At 35.7% G+C, this 22,132-nt stretch overlaps 1 protein-coding gene across 1 annotated transcript; it reads left to right on the top strand.

The window, feature by feature from the left end:
• The first annotated feature begins 1,118 nt into the window (after window positions 1-1,118).
• On the top strand, window positions 1,119-18,660 carry LOC140882130 (uncharacterized). Its single transcript, XM_073287907.1, has 8 exons — window positions 1,119-1,306; window positions 1,810-1,867; window positions 4,769-5,020; window positions 5,125-5,307; window positions 5,391-5,472; window positions 7,745-7,852; window positions 17,984-18,142; window positions 18,253-18,660. Exons 2-8 carry the CDS (start codon window positions 1,850-1,852, stop codon window positions 18,474-18,476), a joined length of 1,026 nt encoding a protein of 341 aa, XP_073144008.1. The 5' UTR covers window positions 1,119-1,306; window positions 1,810-1,849; the 3' UTR covers window positions 18,477-18,660.
• The last annotated feature ends 3,472 nt before the right edge of the window (window positions 18,661-22,132 follow it).

The following is a 22,132-nucleotide window of genomic DNA, read 5'->3' as shown; positions in this document are numbered from 1 at the left end:
AATCAGAAGGAGCCAGAGTTCGAAAAAACATTCAAACCCCGAACGGATCGAAAAGATTTTTTCGAAACAAGCAAAGGTGGACAGGAAACACCAAAGATGTGTTTTTCAGGGGACCACTACAAAAGCAGAAGATGCCCCGACAACAATAAAGAAGACATGTGAGGAGCATAAATCCAAAAGAAAAAGGACGACATGTGACTTCTCCACCAACAAACGATGCCATCAATAATGGCATAACAGGACAAGGTGAATAACGGGTGACTCATCCACTAGCTAAAGATGCCATTAATAATGGCATAAAAGGACAAGACAAACAGCTGTAAGATTCCCTGAAGTTTCTCGGTGAAACGAGTGGAACCTCAGCTATAAATACAAGCGTTCAAGGAAGCTGAAGATATCGATCATTCCCTTCAGTTTTCTTACAAATAAATTGTTGTAATATTTCTCTTTCTATTGATATAAGTTTTCGTTTATGTATTTCAAGAACAAGACTACTATGAGTAGCTAAACAAGTTGTCTTCTCCTCTTCAAAGGAGTTGATTTATGTAATAATATTATGTCTGAATAATTTTTCTAAAGTCTCTTGTTCTTTCATGCTCATATTTTATAATTAAATTCATATACCATACGCCTTAAGGTAGAAAACGAATTAAGGCTGTGCTGAGTGTCGTTGAAAGAGCTTGTGCAGAAACCATTTGTTGCGACTGCATGGTTGGAGTGTGAGGAGCACTTCGTAAAATTCGGCAGGTATGACCCGACGACACTATGGTCAAAGAGGTTTTTGAATTTAATTCATCTTACAAAAGCATGTTGGACCCTAATCCAGAGTATATCGGCTGAAAATCTTGCGTAACCGATAGTTCGGCTTAGCTTGAACTGGTTCGATAGGTAAAATAATGTCACGTACAAAGGATTAAATGCTAAACACTTACAAATTTGAGGACCACTAGAGAGTTAAAACAAAGAAATTGGAGTGTAGAAAGTGTAAAAAGTTAATTGAAAGAAATGTTTGAGTTTGTGAATTTTAAAATAATTTGCCTTTAAAATAACAAATTAATGAATTAGGTAGCGTGCAAATGTATTTCTACAGGAAGAGGTACTGTCCACGAAGGTTTGGCTTTAGGTATTTTATCACAATTTACAGAAAAAAAAAAAAACCAAGGAACCCAGAAAAAACTGAAGTCACCTCCACAAACTCGTGGGTCTTGGCCGTAAGGAAGATAAGAAAAAAAAAGAATGATCGAGTCTCTCAGCCTACTGCTCTTCTATCTCTCTCTGTAACATATATTTATCACCTCAAATTAAGGTTGGTTTTAGGATGTTCTAGATTTTTATTCAACGGTTTGATGCGCTAAGGTTTTCACTCAGTTTATTGTACAATACATTTAGGTGATGAAATCGGGTTTCATATGTTACTTCTTCTTGGATCTGAATACAATATCAATCGAAACTTATTCCAGTGCTGTAAAATTGTGGGGTAGTTATACGAAATGGGGTTCCATCAGGGATCTCCAAAAATAATTGCGTTGTACGTTTTGACTTTTTGTTGATTATGTTGCTTTTAGAAGTTGACATCGACATTTTAATTGAGTTTTAGTAGGTTGGTGCCTGGTTTTGTTTTTGGAGTTTATTACGAGTTAACTGATGTTGCATAATTTCACTTCCCAAAGATTAGTAGATTGTACTTTGATAACAAAATGACTAAATGAGCTGAAGTATGTTCTCGACTTTTGGTAGTTAACATCATCCAATGGCTTGATTCACTTTTTTCCAGTATTTATCCAACTGATCTGTGTTTTTTGTCCATAGTAGAACAAAGAAGTCTGATTGGGTGATACTGCATAAGGAAATGGATTCCAAACATATGGTAGGTATAACGGGATACACTCTGAGATGATTTGGACTTATTTCAAGTCGTCCATTGCAATTCGTATAGTTGCGAAAGCACCTCCATTCCCTTAATGTTACGCTGAATCTATAAAATGAACAATATAAATGTGAAATATTGAAGCAACAACGGATTATAGAGAACGTAAAATAAATTTGTATTCAAATTATAGTGCATGTTTCGCAGAGAAAATCTCTGCAACTGCCCTAGCAACCGCTATGCTGCAACGATAACAAATACGCTGAATAACTAACTCCTCTCTCATCACTTTCTTCTATTCTCTGTGCCCCAGGTTTTTTCCTAATGGGCCTAAGGCCTTCTAGTGTATACAATTCTGATATTGGGTCTTGATCTATTACCTAGGTCCATGACACTTATCCACTTCCGTGGAACATATACCATTACACTGCCATTTTTTATTTAATACTAGCCGCCAAAGACATGCTTTGTGTGTGTGATACAATACATAAATACTATGTATTTACACACACACACACACATATATATGTATATACATATAATTAAATATTTGATTTAAAAAACTGAATGAAATTTTAAATTAACATGGTTTATTCCCCCTACTGAAAAAAAAGTGGTTAAGGAAAGAACATGGTGAAGAAGTTGAGAAAGTGGGGCATTGATATGTTAGTTTAGTGAATAATAGTAATGGTTTTGTTCAATCATTAAAATGACCAAAAACGGTTACTATAACACCTCGTGCAATATAATATTGTATAGATGTATAGATAATAGCTAGGGTAATTCTGTAAAATTATTAAAATAACCAAGAACCGTTATAACACACTCATGCATTATAATATTGTATAGATTAGATAGATGTTCAAAACATAAATTTGATTCACTAATAGAGTGCCTATGCCTTACATGTTGAACCTTGGGGCTCATTTGTATTTCATTTGTTCCACTTTGTATTGATCAGTTCAATTGTGTATTTCATTACCCTGATTCATAACGTGAGACAATTTTGCTGTGTGCTTGGTCGATCATAACTTTTCATACGATAATCCTGTAATGTAACGTTGAGAATGAGTTCCGCTTAATCTCTTTCATCAGAAGCTAGATCTTAATTAGGTTTTCAGATTATTTTTAAATTTAAATTTGTTTTAATGATTAATGAATTTATTCCAGAAGCAGTTTTGAAAACCTTTACCCAAATGTATGTTTTGGAAAGGAATTGGATCATAGTTTATATTAACAAGAGTGGTTGATTGGTGATGATTTTTTTTGAAAAAAACTGGGTAAGTTTTTGAAATAATTATAGGTTATAGTGAAAATAATTACATGTGTTATGATGTAAATCAAGCATGAATTGATAAGTTATTTAAGACAAATTTAAATTGTAAAAGAAACTAAATTTGAATAACTATAAAGTTGACAGTTTATGAATTTAATTATCAAATTCTTTGAGAATTTAATATATTAACATATGTTTAGTGGTTATTTAAATTTGATATTGAATAATTAGAAGTTGTAGAACGGAGGCTAAGGATATAGAAACATTGGATTCTAAGTATGCAAAACATACATTGGAATATAAATAGGTGGGATATTATTTTAGGATATGTTAATAGTTGCAAAGGCTTGTGCCTGGCTTGCTTATGTGTGTTTGATGCACCTAGGAGGAGTCTTGGACGCTAGTTGCGCCTGAGGTGCAGTGAAGGGTGCTTTGGCCTCTCTAGTTTAGTCAAGTAAAAAGGTGGAAAACCCAATGTTAACAATTTAATCAAACCCTAAGCGGTCCGATGTTTGTTTACGGTCAACCCCCTTCTTGAAACCTACAGGCTGCAATTAATCCCCACAAAATAATGGTTGGGATGCGGGTCTAGCAAGGAACTAGGAGTCTGCCAGCTTTTATTCAGTTAGTGAGGGTTGTGGCAACAAAATCAGATTTGGGGAGGTGAATCTTCATTTAGGGATATTTTCCCTTCTCTTTTCCAGATTTCTACGGCCCACAACCTTTCTATTTCACATTTTCTTTCTCAAGACTTTTCGTCTTCCTCTTCCACTCCTTCTTGGAACTTGCATTTTCGTCGAGATCTCAGGGTTGATGAGCTGTCCAATCTTAGTGCCTTGATGGGCCTTCTGAATAGGGTTAGTTTGGTCAGTGTGGCTGGAAAGAAACAAGAGGATTTTTGAAGTTGAAGTCTCTTTGGAAGAACTATGGGACGAGATAAGGTTCAGAGTCCCTACTTGGGCATCTAAGATTACAAATTTCCAGTCTTTTGCCAAATCAGACTTGTATAGGGAATGAATATTAGTTTTTTGGGTTGATTTACTTAGTTCATACTTTTCTAGATTCTATGCGTGGACCCCTAGTCCGCTTCTTGTAATTATCATCTCACCCTACTGATATAATATTATCGATTCTGATAAAAAAAATGAAATTTAATCCCCTACACATGCATCTGATTCCTTACAACCTAAAGTTGAAATTAATTTACGTATATTTATGTTCTTGTACCAAAGACCTCCTATAAATATAAATTTTGGTGCCTTAACCTTATTATGTACCAGAAATTGGTAACATTAGTAGACAGAGAGAGGTTTGATCAGATGATTGAAATTATCTTTATTCTCACTAAGAATTTACTGTTTAGCTTTCCACGTTCGCTGTTGCTACCATTATACGTGGATTGATTTCTTTTGATGTTACTTGTTTTCTTGTTGGTTGTATTAAGCAACAATGCCAATTTTATGTCGTTTGTGCCTTAGGCTGACCTCATTTTCTCATGTTGTTGAATTATCTCCTTGTCAGGATTGTGCGCATCTGTAAAATTTATTTCAGTTAACTTGAGAGTGAATTGGGAATGTTCTCATGTTGCGATATTTGTCTAATATATGCTATGTTCAACGCTGCAGATGAAGGTTGTGGATTATGAAAAACACGGTGGTCCAGATGTTCTTCGAATAAAAGAGCGTCCAAAGCCCATTGTTAACTGTCATGAAATAATGATACAAGTAGAAGCGATCGGGCTAAACATTTGTGACACTTGGCTCCGACAAGGTGACCCTTTTAACCTGTATGGTTACCATGCATGTATTGGATACGAGTGTTCGGGGAAAGTTACTGCTGTTGGCTCATACGCATGCAAATTTAAAGAGGGTGATGAGGTGAGTATTAATTTATCATTGATCGAGTAGTTTATAGGTTTTTTGTTTATCACATTTAAATAATAAGGTTTACTGGTACTGCATTTTCGTTTCCGTTTGTACAGGTTTGTGCGAGTCTTGAATATGGGGGTGCGTATGCAGAGTTTGTGGTGGTTCCCGCAGATTTTGTTCTGCGAATTCCTTCAGGGGTTTCCCTTGTTCGAGCAGCAGCGTTGCCCGAAGCATCACGATTCACTGTTTTTGCTCTTTCAGCATTGAAAAACGTCACTTTTGGCAACACAATCTTGGTATTGCCTCTTATTTTATAAATTTTTTTTTGATATTTACGCAATATCAAACTTCAGAAATTTAATTTTCAGAGCAATTGCAGATACATGATACTGCAGGGGGAATTGACTTTATTGCTATTCAATATGTTAAGCATATTGGTTGTAAAGTATTTGCGGTTGCAGGTAATATTGGTTATTATTTTCATTTTGATTTAGTTTACCCTATAATATTACATTTTAACTATTCATGGGCTTATGCATTTGATTATTTCAATGCACTTGAAATAAGTGAAATAATATGGTATTGTAGCTTGTGTATGAATCCACTGAACTATCGCGATGATACTAGTAATATCACAAGATTCTTTTTCTTCAAGGCCATACCGGGTAAGTATGATAACCGAGTAGTGGGGACAATTTTCTTGTATGAATATAATGGAGATTTAGAACAGATGAAGTTTAAGTTTTATATTCAGAACATTAAATTGCCTTCTCAGAAAGTCGGGGATTAATGACTTCTACCTCTATAACCACTTGAGTTGACCTACTACTCGTGTAATGGGTTGAAATGAGAACTGGTGTGTAATTTGTGATGTATTATATTGATTTTCTCGAAACACTTGATAGTCCAAGTTTTTGGCTTGACATGTAGGTAATGGCCTCGGAAATCCTTATAGACTTCAATTGACAACTATAGAGACTTATGTGTTGAATTCCTAGTAATGGAAATGAATTATTGATTGTGCATATAGTTGGTGCTTGTGTTGGTCACAAATTAAATCTTCTAATACTAAACATGAGCACCGAAGTGCTTTTCCAGCCTTGCTCATTTCAGCGTCTTGTTTCACTGAGACACAGAATAATTTCTGTATATATAGTTTTAATTCAAACAATCTAAAGCATGTTTTCAGCAGCGACAAGTATGTTAGGAAGCGACATTTCACTAATTTGTTAACCGACTGATTCCAAGTGGGAGGATCTTATCCCATGTGTTATATTGATCCCCACGGCAAAGCAAAACATGTTCTGATACTCATGAATTTTACGATTATTGTAGGAGCTAAATATTTTGGAACTTAAACTCATTACTTATCTGCAGTATCAAAACAGTGTCTGAACTGAACCATCTTTGTGATCCAACTTGAAATTATGGATGCTAAATAGTTTTCCTATTTCTCTTGATAATTGCAGCATTGATTATTTTTAAAATGCACAAGTGTGATTTATTGCCGTGCATGTGTTAAGTTTAAGTTTGTGTCAAATCTTGCCTCATTTTTTACAGCTAGTTCAATATTGTGATATCTTGGACAAAAATAACAAGTTGCCACTATTCCAAATGTTATATACATTTAAGTATATACAGTTATACCACATTTGAAATTATTTTGTTTTTATCTATAATAATATGTTCGACGTGTAGTCGTTTGTTGTATGGCTAAAATTTAGTTCATTTTGTATCGATTTTTAGCTCACAATTAAATTTTTGTGGTAAGTCATTTATACTCGTGTATAATCACTCCTAGACTTTTGCTTCACTTAGAACATTTTGGACTATCACTTGAATGTTTTTCTCTGCATGTATTTGGGTTTGATAACTATTGTGACTCTTCTTCAATAGCTATGTATAAGGTATATGCAATAAAAAATCATCCACTCATTACAATCTAGAACAAAAATAGGCTGCTAGGCTTTGGAAGCCCTTAAATATTGCGGGGGTGTATCCCGATTGACAGGTAGAGGCTGCAGGTTACATCGTCATGAAAAATAAAATATTCAGCATAGGGAATGAAGCCGATCTAGCCAAAGTTTTTTCCTCCCAGTATTATTGTGTGCAGTCTCAAGTCAAATCTTTCACCTCTTTCATCGTGTTGACTCTGATTATTTTCTCTTTCTGTTCTGCTAAGAGCTATATTTTTAACAAGATTTTAGAAACTGCAATGACAACAATTAATATTTGATATAAGGCTTTCTTATTTCCATGTCAATCCTTTGAATCTGTTGAAAATAACATAAGATATATGACCATGTTATGCTTAGGGCCTTAGGCTATATGAAATAAGCCACTTTGGTGGTTTTAAAATGTTAAATTACTAAATTAGTAATATGGCTGACTGGCAGGGTATTGGATGATGTTATTAAAATAATCTGTTCAGAAATTGTAAAACTTTGAATGGTAGAGTTTTCATTGCTAAGTATTTGAATTTTATTGCCCAAGGAAATGTTTCATTTCTGAATTGGTCATGGCACCATAGGATTTGTCAAGAAAATATGGAGTCATCATGTGGTGGGACATGAGATATAAGAGAATGATCTGAATGTGGTAATCAGTGTGACCAAAAACATTGTTCTCGCACAACGAAGTGTTAGTGTGACTGCCTCAGCACCACGTCGATACCCCCACAATGTTTTGTGAAATTAGTCGTCAAATAATATGTAACTAAATGGACCTTTTTAGGAACGGAAGAAAAGCTGCGAATTTGCCAAAGACTAGGAGCAGACGTTTGCATCAACTACAAGAAAGAAGACTTCTGCAAGCGCGTGAAGGCTGAAACAGGAGAAAAAGGTTTGTGCAAAATTATCGTACTTTTTACTTTTCAGATCAGTTGTGTCCTTATTTAGTAATAATTAGTTATTGAAAATTGTCAGTTTGTTAATACTAGCACAAATCATGTGCCTAGCCAGTTATGGAGCCAGAAATTTAATTGAGGGTCAAAATTTTATTATTGTTTTTTAAAATACTCTTAAATTAAATATTAATAGTAAAACATTTTTTATTTAACAATTGTGGTTGTGGATCGAGTGCACTTATAGTTTTTTTACAAAAAAATAAATTATTAAATTAAAAACCCGTATTTAAAAATTAGTAAGACGGAGAGAAGTTTTGGCTAAATTAGATGGGAGGCAGAATGTTAAAATTGTTAAATAAATAAAATTTATTAATAAAATGGGATAAAAAAAAAGATTGGGAGGAGTTGAGGGGGGTGGGTCGCACCCACCCCCTCTCTCCCTTTTGGCTCCGTGTGCCTCGCACGTAAATGACATATTACATATAATTTATAATAAAAAATAATTTTGAATTTACTCGAGGAACACAATAAGTAATAATCGAATTTTCAAATAATCTATTTGTTTTATTTTTTCTAATAGTAAATAAAGGACTTATGGTGTATCTTAAATGTTTTTTGATAATTAACGTTTTATTATCTTTCGTTTCTTTTACTATTTAAAACTTAAATATATCAAACATTAAACCAATGATCTATAATCATTTCTTATTATAAACATTTATTATTACTCACGCATCTCTAAATTTTCTTTTAAATCACGTTTAAGTTATAAACTTATAATCATAAACTGCACATCCTAATTATTAATCAATAACTATATTAGTAATAGTAGCAGTGAAAAGTTCAATAAAATATTAATAATATAAATCATAATGAAATGCACTGAAATTTAACAAATATTTAGTAAAATGTTATTATTATATTTTTTTTCACCAGATCATTTGATGAATTATTTTCTTTTTCTTTTCTTTCTATAAGAACATGTTTTCTACCTATATATATACTAATATGTTTTTATTAGTATATTAAATAATTGAAATTATTCCGAATAATATATAAGAGCAGGTTCTCTATCTATATATTATCTTAAAACACGTCTCTACTGAATGTGAATATAGCTAAAAAAAATTTAAACAATTAGTTATATTTGTTGTGGTAGCACAAAAATTATGTGCATTTCTTTCCTCGTCACATTTATTACAATTTACATATAACTTATTATTTATTTTAATATAATCAATTCATAGTAAATAATTGGATGAACAAAATTTGAGCTATAATGAAATTTCATAATGCAAAAACTTTTATGGACTATTCATCTTTTTATAATAGAAATAGAAATAGATAATCACCAGAGTTTCTTATCACCAATAATGCTCATAATATCTAAAAATTAATATATATCCACTTGGAAGATTCAACAATAATATTGGTCATAATATCTAAAATTAATATATATCCACTTACAAGATTCAACAATAATTTATAAAAGAAAAATAGGTGGAAATACTATATATATATATATATATATATATATATTTCTTTTGGCCAAAATCAAAATTTGCAACATGGTCCCTCTATATATTTTATAATTATGATATGATATTGCCAATATTATAAAAAATCAAATTTAATTAAAAAATATACTGTAAAAGCACGTAACTCGTGCGTTGGAAAACTAATATATATATATATATATATATATATATATATATATATATATATATAATTCTCTTCCTATTATTGATTCTCCTTAAAATGAATTTAGGATGATTAATCACACTTAATAGCATAAGTACACTTTTCTTCGGATATTGCCCTTCTCTTTTTCTATGTAACTTCCCAAAATACCCATGATAATTTACACTATAATGAAGAAAGGTTGCACTGCACTAAGTTACTTACGTTTGACAAAATCTGGGCAAAATGAAATTTCAAAATGTAAAAACTTTGACTACAATTCATCCTTTTACACTAGACTAGAAATAGCTTACAGATTCTTTTACTTAAAAGGAGAGTTTTACTAGTATTTTTATGTGCATGCATATACACCCATTGGTGATAAACCAATGGGGTTGGGTGTTATAAAGCCCAAAAATACTCCACCTCAGTGAATGCGTTCAAATTTTATTTTTTTGAAATGCATCTTCACGCCCCTGGCCCAAAACTGTTGCACATACAATTGGAGGGGCGTGCGGTGGGCTGACAGGGTTGGCCCACCCCACATGGATCTCCCATCTCCTTTTTATATTAATTTTTTTTAAAAAAATAAAAATTTCTATTTTTTGTTTTTTTTAGCACAAAGTAATAGAAATTTCATTCAACAAAAGTAGAGTTATTACAATCCGAATTGGTCGCCCGAGCAAGTAAATGAGCAACCATATTTGCTTGTCTCCACACAAATTGAACTTTGAAAGCTCGATATCGTGAAAAGCAGGAACAACATTCTGCAATGATTGTTCCAAACTCGCTGCGGTCTATCGATTTGAAAGTACCGCGTCAACCACCAGCTTGGAATCCGTCTCAAATATGACATATTGAAGCTCCAACGAAACAGCCCACATAAGAGCTTCGAGCACGCCTTTGCTTCGGCTTCATGTGTAGTTACTAGCCCATGATAATTCTCCATCTTGCATCCCATAAACTCCCCCATCGTGTCCCGAATGGCAGCTGCAATTCCGATGGAATGAGTTTCTTTAACAATAGCTGCGTCAACATTGCATTTCAACCATCCCTCTTGAGGCCGCTTCCAAGTAACTCTATTCTCATTTTCATTCCTCATTGCATTCGACGGGATATATGGACTTTTTTTTTTTTGGGGGGGGGTGGGGGGTGTTCTCGAGCATCAAGCCATTGTTTTAGTAGATCCGAAGCTAGGGAAATGTTATTACTTGCTGATCTACAAGCTTCATTCCATAGCTTGTCATTTCGATATTTCCATATACTCCATAAGATTATACTTAGAGTGGGAAGTACCTGAGATGAATACTGTCCAAGCAACCAAACAACCACTGTGCAAAAGACTCCGAATTAAGTGCGCATTCATTCACAAGGGCAGCAAGTGCACCAGATTCCAACAAGTTTGTGCATTCGAACAATCAACAAATAAATTCCATGTATTTTCTATTCCGGATCACAAAGCACACTACAAGAGGGGACATCAATACCTCGACTTAGCAGAGTTTGACGACATGGGATGCAATTTCTCACAGCACGCCAACGAAAGAATTAAATTTTCGGTGGTATTTGAATTGTCCATAGCCGAATCCACATACAAGGTATATCTTCCATAAGCATATTATAGCCAGATTTAAATGTATAACAGCCATCCTGACTGAAGTGCCACACTCGTATATCCTCCATGGCAACTGATGGCAGAGGTATTTTCATGACTTCCCTGATATCTCTAAACCGAAGGATGGTATGCATCAACGTGAGATTCCATTTTTAGAGTTTGAATCAATCAAATTGTAACCGTATGAGAACGATATTCATCATCAAGTGGTGTCTGAATATAGAAATTTTCCGAGTCTCGCAGCCAAGGGTCTCTACCAATTACAACAGATTTTTCATCTCCAGTTTTCCAGTGTGTTCCTCGTCTCAGTATTGCTTGAGAGCTCCAGATGCATCGCCATATGAAGCTAGGATATGATCATAAGCTTGCGTTTAAAAAGTCAGTTTTCGGATATTATTTAGCTTTGAGAAGTCGAGAGGATAGAGCATCGGGGGTGGAAATAAGTTTCCAGCCTTGCTTACCAAGCACGACAAGGTTGTATCCTTCCAAATTGCGATAGCCCAAACCACCATATTCTTTTCGCATACACAGCCGATTCCATGACAACCATCGGATTCTGAACCCCACGAAAAAGAGTTCATCATCTTTTGAAGTTCATCGAGTAAAAAATTTGGCAGCAAGAAACAATTCATGCAATAAGTTGAGAGAGCATGAGCCACCGATTTAAGTAGCACATCGCGTCCCGCCATAGACAAAGAATTACCTTTCCAGTTACGGACTCGTGCCCAAGGCCTCTCCTGAATATAGTTAAAAACAACATTCCTGCTACCAATCAATGATGGAAGCCCCTAATATGTGCCTGTGTCTAGTGGGTTTGAGACTCCAAGAATACCCGATAATGCATCCTTCAAATTTTGGTCAATATTTAAGCTATAGAATATTCCAGATTTCCCAAGGTTTATTGCATGCCCAGTTGCCCACTCTCCTGTTCATAGGTGGTAAGGATGTGCTTCATTTTGTTACCTTCATCAGGTGAGGCTCTGAAAAAAAAACTATCAGCAATGAGTAAGTGTGATATTACCGAGCACCATGACAAATTTTCGTTCCATGTAATTCACCACGTCCTATGTTGCATGGATACGGGTACGAGTATCGTATCCGACACGACACGGATACGGCGATACGGCAAATTTTGAAAATATAAGACACGATACGGCTAGGATACGTCGAATATTAAATAATATAAAATATTAAATATATATATATTTAATATTAAAATTAAAAATCCTAGAGTAGTGGCCACTGAGGGGAGCGGCGAGCAGAGCAGAGGGGAGCGGCGGCGAGCGACGGGCTGCAGGAGAAAAATTAATCTAGGCAGTGGCCACTGATTTCAGAAGAAAAAAGAAAAAAAAAACGTACCAGAGAGGGAGAAAAAAAAACGTACCAGAAAGGGAGAGTGGAGTGCAGCAGCAGGGAGCGGCGGCGAGTCGGCGAGCGGCGGCGAGTGGTGGCAGGACAGCGTCTGGCGACCGGTGTTGGGAATTTTGGATGAGTCGGATGATTGACGAATGACGATGGATGGGCAGAAAAATAATCGGAGGAGGAAGACTACTGATTAGGGCTTTTTAGGCCCAATTAATTTTAGTATATTGATTAAATAGTCTTCAGAAATCTATTGCTTTTCAATTTAACCCTAGAAATTTTAAATTTTTTTGCAATTTGAGCCTAAACGTATCCCAGCCGTGTCCATGCCGTATCCTCGCCGTGTCCGTGCCGTATCCTCGCTGTGTCCGTGCCGTATCCTCGCCGTATCCGACTGGTCAAACTTCAAAAAAGTTAATGACACGTTTTTTGCCGTATCCGATACGCGTATTTGCGTATCGTATCCGATACTTCCAAAAAAAAAAAACAGGAGTATCCGTGCTACATAGACCACGTCGGACAGCTTTGTCAATAAGGGTAGACAGTCCTTGTGCACAAATGATAAATAAGGAGGGCGAGAGAGGACGCCCTTGGCGCAAACCACGTCCCGGGGTTATCGGGCCAATTGGGTTATCATTCACCTTAGAAACACAAAGTTTCATCAACTGTACCCGTTGGTTGGCAAAACCAAGCTTTGTTAGCATCTCTTCCAAGAAGCCCCAGTCCATGCGATCATAAGCTTTGCTGACATCAATTTTCAAAGCAACATCACCTGTTTTGCCCTTACACTTACTTTTAATATAATGAATAATTTCAAACGCAGCAATGACATTGTCAGTGATAAAGCGGTTAGGCACAAAAGCCGCCTTAGAATCTGAAATCACGTGGGGAAGTACCTTCTTGAGACAGATTTGCTAACACCTTCGCTATAATACGATAAAGAACATTGCATCATGAGATAGGCCGCAAGTCCTTCATCGTCGTTGGATTTGAGCACTTGGGAATCAATGCAAGTATGGTGTCATTCAATGATACTAGGAAAGAGCAACTTCGTAGCCATTTAGAACAATTTCGGACCACATCTTCGCCAATAATATGCCAAAAGCGCTGGAAAAAGGCTGGGTGCATTTGGAATAGGGCTGCACGGAATTCCTCAGTGGTAAAAGGGGTCGGGGCCAGCAAGCTAGAATTATCTTCCTCAGCTACATTAGGAGCAATGTGAGACACAACTGGGTCATATTTGGCTTCATCCGGCATGAACAGTTTTTGAAATATTCTTGAGCAACTCGACATAGATTCATGGTTGCATCATGTGTAATTCCATTATCATCAGTTAGCTTACGGATTCTGTTTCTCTCCTTCCGTCTCGTAGCCATTGAACGGAAAAATTTGGTATTGAAATCTCCTTCCCTCAACCAGAACTGTTTTGCTCGTTGCTTCCAGAACAGTTCATTTTGTGACAGGAGTTTCGAGAGATTGTCCTTTTAACTCCTTAGCTTTCGAGATAGATAGTGGATCATCTTTGTTACACAGCTGATCAATATGGTTTTTTATGCTTGCAATTTATCTTTGAGGTCCCTATTCAGTTGACGACTCCACGCCGCTATATTGACAGAGAGATTTCGCAAATTGTCGATCACATCCTTGCTAGCATCGGGGTTCCAGTGGCCATGAACCACATCAATAAACTCTTTCTCCTTCAGCCACTTATTTTCGAATCGAAATTGCCAATTCGAGACATTTACCTCACGTGGTTCAGTATCAAGCAAGATAGGTGAGTGATCCGAGTGAGAGGCAACCAAATTTGACAATGAAGCATGCTCAAAAAGATTTTTCCAAGCAGATGATACCATAGCACGATCCAACTGTTCTTTTACTGAGTCACCGTTTCTTCGATTTCTTTCCCATGTGAACCGGTGTTCCTGTAAAGGGATATCGTGCAAATCACTATCTATAGTTGCTTCCCGAAAGCCCCGTATCATCCATTCCGTTCGATCAAGCTGGCCTCGCTTTTTAGTTTGGCACAAAATGTCATTGAAGTCACCGATCATACACCAAGAAAGTGTAGATGAAGATGCTAGGTTACGTATGAGATCCCAAGATTGGCGGTGAATAGTTTCAGGAAAACCATAGAACCCTGTAAGCCTCCACTCACCATGACCCGGTTCAGAAATCTTCATGTCAATATGATTTCGGGAGTAATTTAATATTGCACACGTGTGTATAGCGCCAAAATACTGCTAACCCTCCACTTCACCCCTCACACTTGACAGAGAAAGCACCGTCAAAACTAAGAGCTCTACGAACTTCCTCAATTTTATTCTTGCTAACCAAAGTTTCTGTTAGAAATACCAGGGTTGGCCTGTGAGTCCTTACCAACTCACGAAGGTTTGGAACTGCCTGAGTGTGGCCAAGTCCTCGACTGTTCCAGCTTAAAATATTCATGGTTGTCGGCACGCCTGGTGAGCAGGCTCTGCCGTACCATTGAAAAAGTCTCAGATGAGTTTTTAGTGTAATTCTGATAGTTGCACAAGGTGTGGTCCAGAGTACCACTGCATTCATTCAAGATTTGTCCAGTTGGAATTGTTGGGTCAAGGTTTATAATTTTTGTGTGGGTCTGTTGGTGTTGGTTGGCTTGACGATAATTCTTATCATCGCTCATTAACAGCTCAGTATCTTCATCATGTATCCCAATAATATCAGGATTTGGGATTTGAATATTTTGTATATCAGTATTCCGAGAATCATGCATTTGGTTGCTATGCATTAAGGCCTTACCAAACAGAGTTGTTATGCATCCGGTAATTACGAGAGTCTGAGAAGATGTCAATCCTTCTTTCACCATCTTGTTAATCTGGTCGGCCGGAGCACAACCAGCTTGGCCTGAGCCACTTGCATCCCAATCAGGAGTTTCACGCAACCATTTTGAAGTCTTTGTTTGTGTAGTACGCTTATCGGGTGCTCGTAGCCATACACCCCATTCTCTTTTCAAATCTTTGTTGTTTGATAAAAAAAGTTTTTAACAAAAGCGTTCCGTGTGCCCCAGAGTGCCACAGACAAAGCAGAAAGAACCAAGCCTTTCATATTTAAATTGAACCTGAAAGCAATCCCCTCCTGGTTTACAAATTTTCTTGCCCCTTTTCAATGGTTTTCGCACATCAATACCCACCCGCACACGCATTTAAGAGCGCCAAAAACAAGAGTTATTTGTGCTGTCATCCCAGATATTGTCCAAAGAAGTTTCCCAATTGCTTGCCAATAGATTCAGAAATATAGCCAACTGGTAGATCATAGATAATGACCCAAAACGGAATAAAATTGAGCGACACCTGTGTTGGGTTTTCCCCCTGCTTCAGTCGTTAGATGATTATCAAAGGACCATGTCCCCCTTCCAAGATGCGGTCCACATCGAATTCATGAAAGAATTGGAATAGGTAAAGTTGGTCCTCAATTCCTCGGATAAGAACTCCCTTTACAGGGCGCCATATATCTGCCATTCTGTTCTTCATCGCCCCAAAGTTGATTGTTCGATCAGTGAGAAATCTCTCCACCAAACCTAACTCAGTGGTTGGTGTCTGTTTCTGATTCATTTGGTATGAGAAGTGCTTCATCCTCTTTATCAGCCGACAGTGATAAATTTGTCATTCTTGCATCCATAGCACATCAAAAGGATTGAATACAATAATGATGATGAGCCAATAGAATTAAGATTACTCGTTTGGAGAAAAGATCGGATGGACTCTCAACTAGGAGAGGAGAAACGAACTCTCGAGGAGGAGAGCAAATTTCTACCAATCGTTATTTTTAGAAAGAATGAATTTTAATTTTTTATAGTTTAATTTAATAATCTGAACTAATAAAAAATTTATCTAAAATTCCCAACGACTATTTTTGAAAAATTAAAATCATCACGCGTATCATTCAATTGCCATAAATCACTATCAAAATCTCTTTCTGCTATCTTCATCATTTCAATTCATTGTTATATTTATTTCTTTAATTTTTTTTTAAAAATTCAAAATTGATGAAAATAACATGAGATTTTTAGAAATTTCGTGAATTCTACAAACACGTTGGAGGAAAATCCATCTTCCCAAAATTCACAAATTTCACCAAATTATACATAATGTAATTTTCCCTTCGATTGATGTAAATCTTCGTCAATTAATGTAATTTTCAATTAATTTAATGTTTCCGTTGCAAAATAACCGTTTAAAATTGTTATTGCATAGTAGCCGTTTAAAGGTAATGTATCACTATTATGATAATTTTAGTAATTAAAAATAAACAATACTCGTAAATTAAGAAAAAATAATTTAAGTAATAATATTATTTATTTTAAATAATAATCATTTAAAGATTCAAGATTGTAAATAAAATTGTAAATGTGTTTATTTCATGTAAGATAAGAATAAAAAGAATGAGATAGTGTGATTCAAAAACAATAGTTTTTTAATGCTAAAATGAATGTGTAGCCGAAAAGGAGGTGTTAATACTTAATATAATAGGTATGTGGCATGTGAACCCTCTAGTTTTTGAAGATGTGGCATTGGTTAAAACATGAACCAATGCGGATGCTCTTATAAGCAGTACAAATATGGTTATTAATTTTAGAAGTGATATACATTGTGTGAGTGAGAATTTTGTAATGACTTGGAGAACTAATAAATTAAGATTTTGAGTTGGATTGCCAGATGTAACGTGAAAGCTAGAACATCATCAGCTTGTTGAGGAAGAGAAGAGTTCAAAATCCTCATTCTTGTCGGATCACATGGATCTAATTATGTAAAGTCTTACAGATTTTTTGGGGCCTACGTGCATATACATTTGCAGTACTTTTTCATTGAGAGGACGATAGACCTAGAAATCCATAGATGCCTCATTTTTGTGCATGCTTATCTTGCCTTTTGTTGTCAATTGTCATATCAAGTCAAAAGTATGCGAGTGAAGGCATTGTCATAGTTGCTATATTTGAGCCTACACTGACTTAGATGATTGGTAAAATTTCCCAGGTCAACAGAAAAGATGCGCCTATTTTTTATATAGTATGGCGTTGATTGGAACGTATCTTTGTTGTCACATTACAAGTCACGTGATAATATGCCAATAGGAACGGCAGGATTCCCTGTTAGGCCAAAATTGAAATGTGAGGAAAGTGGTTTATCAGTTTGTACTTTGTAGATAAAAGGGTGAATCCCAAAAACATGTACCTTTTGATATGGTGTGATCAGTTTTGATATTATTGCCTCTGCACTTTGGTTGAAGTAATTATATATTTTTACCATGTAATGTATATTTCAAAAACGGGAAAATTAATTTTGGTAGATCTGTGGGGGAGTTAATTTTACTAACTTCAATACTTGATTCATTAAGAATGGACGTGACCTCATTTTTTGTCGCCAATGTCTTGAGTTATCTCGTGAGGCCAATAATTAGATTTTAAATCTAACTCAATCATATCCTTTGTCAGGAGTAGACATTATACTAGATGCCAGTGGAAGAGATTATTTTCAAAATAACATGGATTGTTTGGCTGAAGGTGGGTCTGTTGTCATTTCGGGACACAAGATTGGGAGTCGGGTGGATGTTGACCTTTCATTCCTCGTGAAGAAGGGTATAAGTATCATAGGTAGAATCGTTATCCAACAATTTTGGATGATTTTTTTGTTTAATTTATTGCTTTTCTTCTTATTATTTTTTTGTTGTTCCATTTGATCAATGATGTTTAATGGTACATAGGGGCGGATGTGGCCAATATAAGTTATTTAGAAAGGGAGCAGATCTGGTGCGATGTTGCAGCAAAATTTTGGCCACTAATAGAAGATGGACATATAGAACCAATAATTGGTAAAATTTTCAGTTTCACTGAAGTCGCGGAGGCACATACAGCCCTGGAGGAAGGTTGTATTCCTGGCAAATTATTGCTAGTTCCAAAAGAAACCACGTCGCGTGAAGATTATTGAAGATCGATAAACCAGTTTAGTGTTTCACTTTGTCTCGAAAATGCATCTAGTCCTTATAGTTGATAGTTGTTTAGGCTGATATATTTAAGGTTTCGAAATCTCTATTTCCGTTATATTTTACAAGCAACGTATGCATGTGGTTTGTTATTCGGAAACTAGGTAATAAAGTGTTTTGATGGGTGCTTTTGCTATTATCTCAGTTGGAAATCTCAATTTTAGATCAAAGATATTTGAATAGATACAATATGCAAAGCTTATAACAATAGGAATATTTCATGCTACTTATAAAAGCGCTCTGATTTAAAAGTGATAATTCATCAATACATGCAGGGTCTATTAAAAAATAATGGACTTCACATGTATTGATCAATGATCATTGCTAGATGTATGTCAATTAGTAGACCTCACATATATTGATGAATAATTATCGTTAGATGTATGTCAAGATAGTGTTTTAACATATATGATCTAACTAGCCATGTACGAATTATTGTGAATCATTTGTTTTGCATGCAATTGTACAGTACTTTTTGGGCAAAATTTTGGAGAATAAAAACTAAAAGTTAGATTTAGTTTGATAGGTAAGGAAATATTTAGTCTTCTAAATATTGTCTTTGTCATTTTCCTTCAACATGGTCGAAGCTTTCTGAGTTTCACCGTATCAACATTCAAGTATCGGGAAACAACTATCAAAATCTTTAGCTTGCCGTCCCGAGAGGTTAGTATTCCCAAGTGACTTGCTACGCTTGAGGTTGAGGTCAGGATGTTGGACACAAAGGCATCCAATATCGCGACTAGTAATGTATTTAAACATGTTCATAGGTCTGCTTGCAGGTTTCCAGATCATACATAAGAAACTAAAATTGGTAATAACAACAATAAGAATAAAATTGGTAATAACAACAATAAGAATAAAATTGTCATTCAATATATTGACCACATCATATGCATTATTATGCTATCAATTCTGATATCTTTTGTTTCCCCTCGTAACTAATTCAAGTACTTTGAACATAAAAAGAATTACATGACACATAATATTTATATAATTTTACATGTACGCAATGCGCCTTCAGTCTTCACAGGTTGTCAGTGCAAGTGGAAAAGGTAAATGTTATATATTTATCGTTTAACCATTAGTTGTAGGCTATGCTAAATAAATTTCAGAACTTTGAGTCATGATATGAAATCTCATCTAGATCTATGATGTGTAATATGAATGACGCTGCCGTTATACATATAATTAGTAAGAATGTACAAATCCATATGTAAAATAGCATTAAGCAAAATCAATAATGTCTAACGATTTGTTCCTTTTTTTTTTTTTTTGAAATTTCTATAAGATAATATTTGAAATAATTAATAATTGACAACAAATGAATTTTATATATTTTGTACCGGTTATGTATTGCATTTAGTGAGTGTTTGATTAAACTTATTTAAAATATTTATAAGCTCGTGTATTATAAATTATATTTTAAGAACTGTAAAATTTTATTTTAAAAATAAATTATTTGAACAAAATAACGGAATGAAGCTTAAATATTGATCTTAGCTGTAGATCGGTGAGACCTCAATCCAATATACAACTAATAGTATTGTAGGCATAATTTGGTTAAAATCGAAAAAACGGGTCGAATTGAAAAATTAGATTTATTTGGCTCGATTTTTTTGGTGTTTCAGCCAGTTTCGGTTTTAAAATTTATGCAATCCAGTTATTTAGTCGGTTTGTGATTTTATACCCCGAAAAAATCGAACCGACCGTATTTTAATTAAAATAAGATTTTTATGAATATTGGGTTTTATAAATGGGCCTTTAGTCTCACTTGTATGATTTTTTATTTACAAGATGTGAGCCTATTTTAATTAAATATGGTTTTTATGGAATTCAATAGTCGCTTTTGTGTTTAAATGGAGTTCATATTGTTAATTTTAATGAAATAATTTATGTTTTATTGTTATTAATTCTCTATTATGTATTACATGCATCAAGTGAGATATCATTTTTGTTCTTCAAAAAATTTTAGTATTAACTTTTTTATATTTTGGTTTTCTTTTTAGTTTTAAATCCATAATTATTTTAATAATGCGTCCTTTTTTTGTCTCTAAACTAATATTTACATTCGAGAAAAATCTATTTAATTCATTACTTAAATCGTATAAAACTCGTGTCTTGGTACACAGTTTACTTTCATACATGCACATATAATACCATATACTCATACTCTCGTACTGAGCTTATCATGTTCACGTTCCGTACTTTGTTGTATCTGGACACCCTATTCAATGGGGAAGGTCTGCGGCTGGATGAGGCGGGCGGTTTCAGGAGAGCTTAGGCGATTGATGACCAGCAAGGATATCTGTCTAGGCTTTTGTCTCTGATACATTTGGGTTAATTCTGATGATTTTTTATTTAAGTTAAATGCATGCTTAAGCTTCTGATTAGTAGGTGATCACGATGCGGGTCACTACATTTATGTTATCATAGCATGCATAGTAATCTTGAGATCTAGATTTTTGAAATTGGGTTTAACCTTTCGATCATCGTATAGATGTCGGGACATGGTGACGAAAGTAGTCATAGTAGCGTGGGTGGACGCTGGGGTGGTCCAGACTATCGGGAGCATCGTCGGGGCCATCATCACCATCGCCATGATAATCATAGGCGCTTCAGTATGCACAGGTTTTTGTAGATGGGTCTGAAACCATTAGTTGGAGGTGAGTCATCGGAGGATGTGGAGACCTGGCTTCGGCGTATGGAGGTCGCTTCCGAGAGTTCCGTTGCACAGAGGAGCAGAAAATGAAGACTCTTGACTTCCTCGTATAGGGACTAGCTCAGAGATGGTGGAGTTCTGCATCCACCATTTATTGCAACCCGGGGAGTTGCTACCTGGGAAGAATTTCGCACAGCTTTCCACAAGATTTATTTTCCTCCTACTCTCCAACAGGCTGAGTTTGCGTCAGGGATCGATGTCGATCGACAAATACCAGCTGAAGTTCTTTGAGTTGCTGCCCTATTTCCCCCAGATTGCTGACAGCACGGAGGCGAAGTATAATATGTTCCTTCAGGGTCTTAATCCGGAAATCCATGACCGAGTAGCTGTGGGTAATGACATGACTTATGAGGGATTAGTTAGTCGATGTCACCAGGCGGAGGATAGCATTCGACGCAACAGGTCATTCCTCTCGTCTAGACCCACGAGTTCTTTGGGTTCCAGCACTCAGTCATTTAAGAAGTCCGGATCTTCTTCATCTACAGGATCTGGTGAGACTCGTCAGCCGGGCAAGAAAAAGTTGCAGTGTGATCATTTTGGGAGAGACCATCTCACTAAGAATTGTAGAGCCGCTACTGGAGCTTGTTTCATCTGTGGAAGTGTTGATCACTTCAAGAGAGATTGTCCCAAGCGTAGTGGATAGAGTGGACAAGCATCTAGGATGGGATCTCAGGTGAGTAGACAGTCTGAGGCATCAGTGCAGCAGAGTACCCAGAGTAGGCATCATGGAGATGGTCAGCAGTCTCGGATGCAGGGTCAGATTTATGCTTTGCAGGGAGCTCAGATGCAGTCAGAAAAGAATGATGACGCTCAGAATGATTTTGACGGATGATGTATTCCGTTTGATAAATTCTGTTTTGTGATTACAAAATATTAATAAGT

Source organism: Henckelia pumila, chromosome 2 (genome assembly GCF_033568475.1).
Source record: "Henckelia pumila isolate YLH828 chromosome 2, ASM3356847v2, whole genome shotgun sequence".
Classification (NCBI taxonomy): domain Eukaryota; kingdom Viridiplantae; phylum Streptophyta; class Magnoliopsida; order Lamiales; family Gesneriaceae; genus Henckelia; species Henckelia pumila.
The sequence above is the reverse complement of the archived record's forward strand: the minus strand, read 5'-3'. Positions and strand labels throughout refer to the sequence as shown.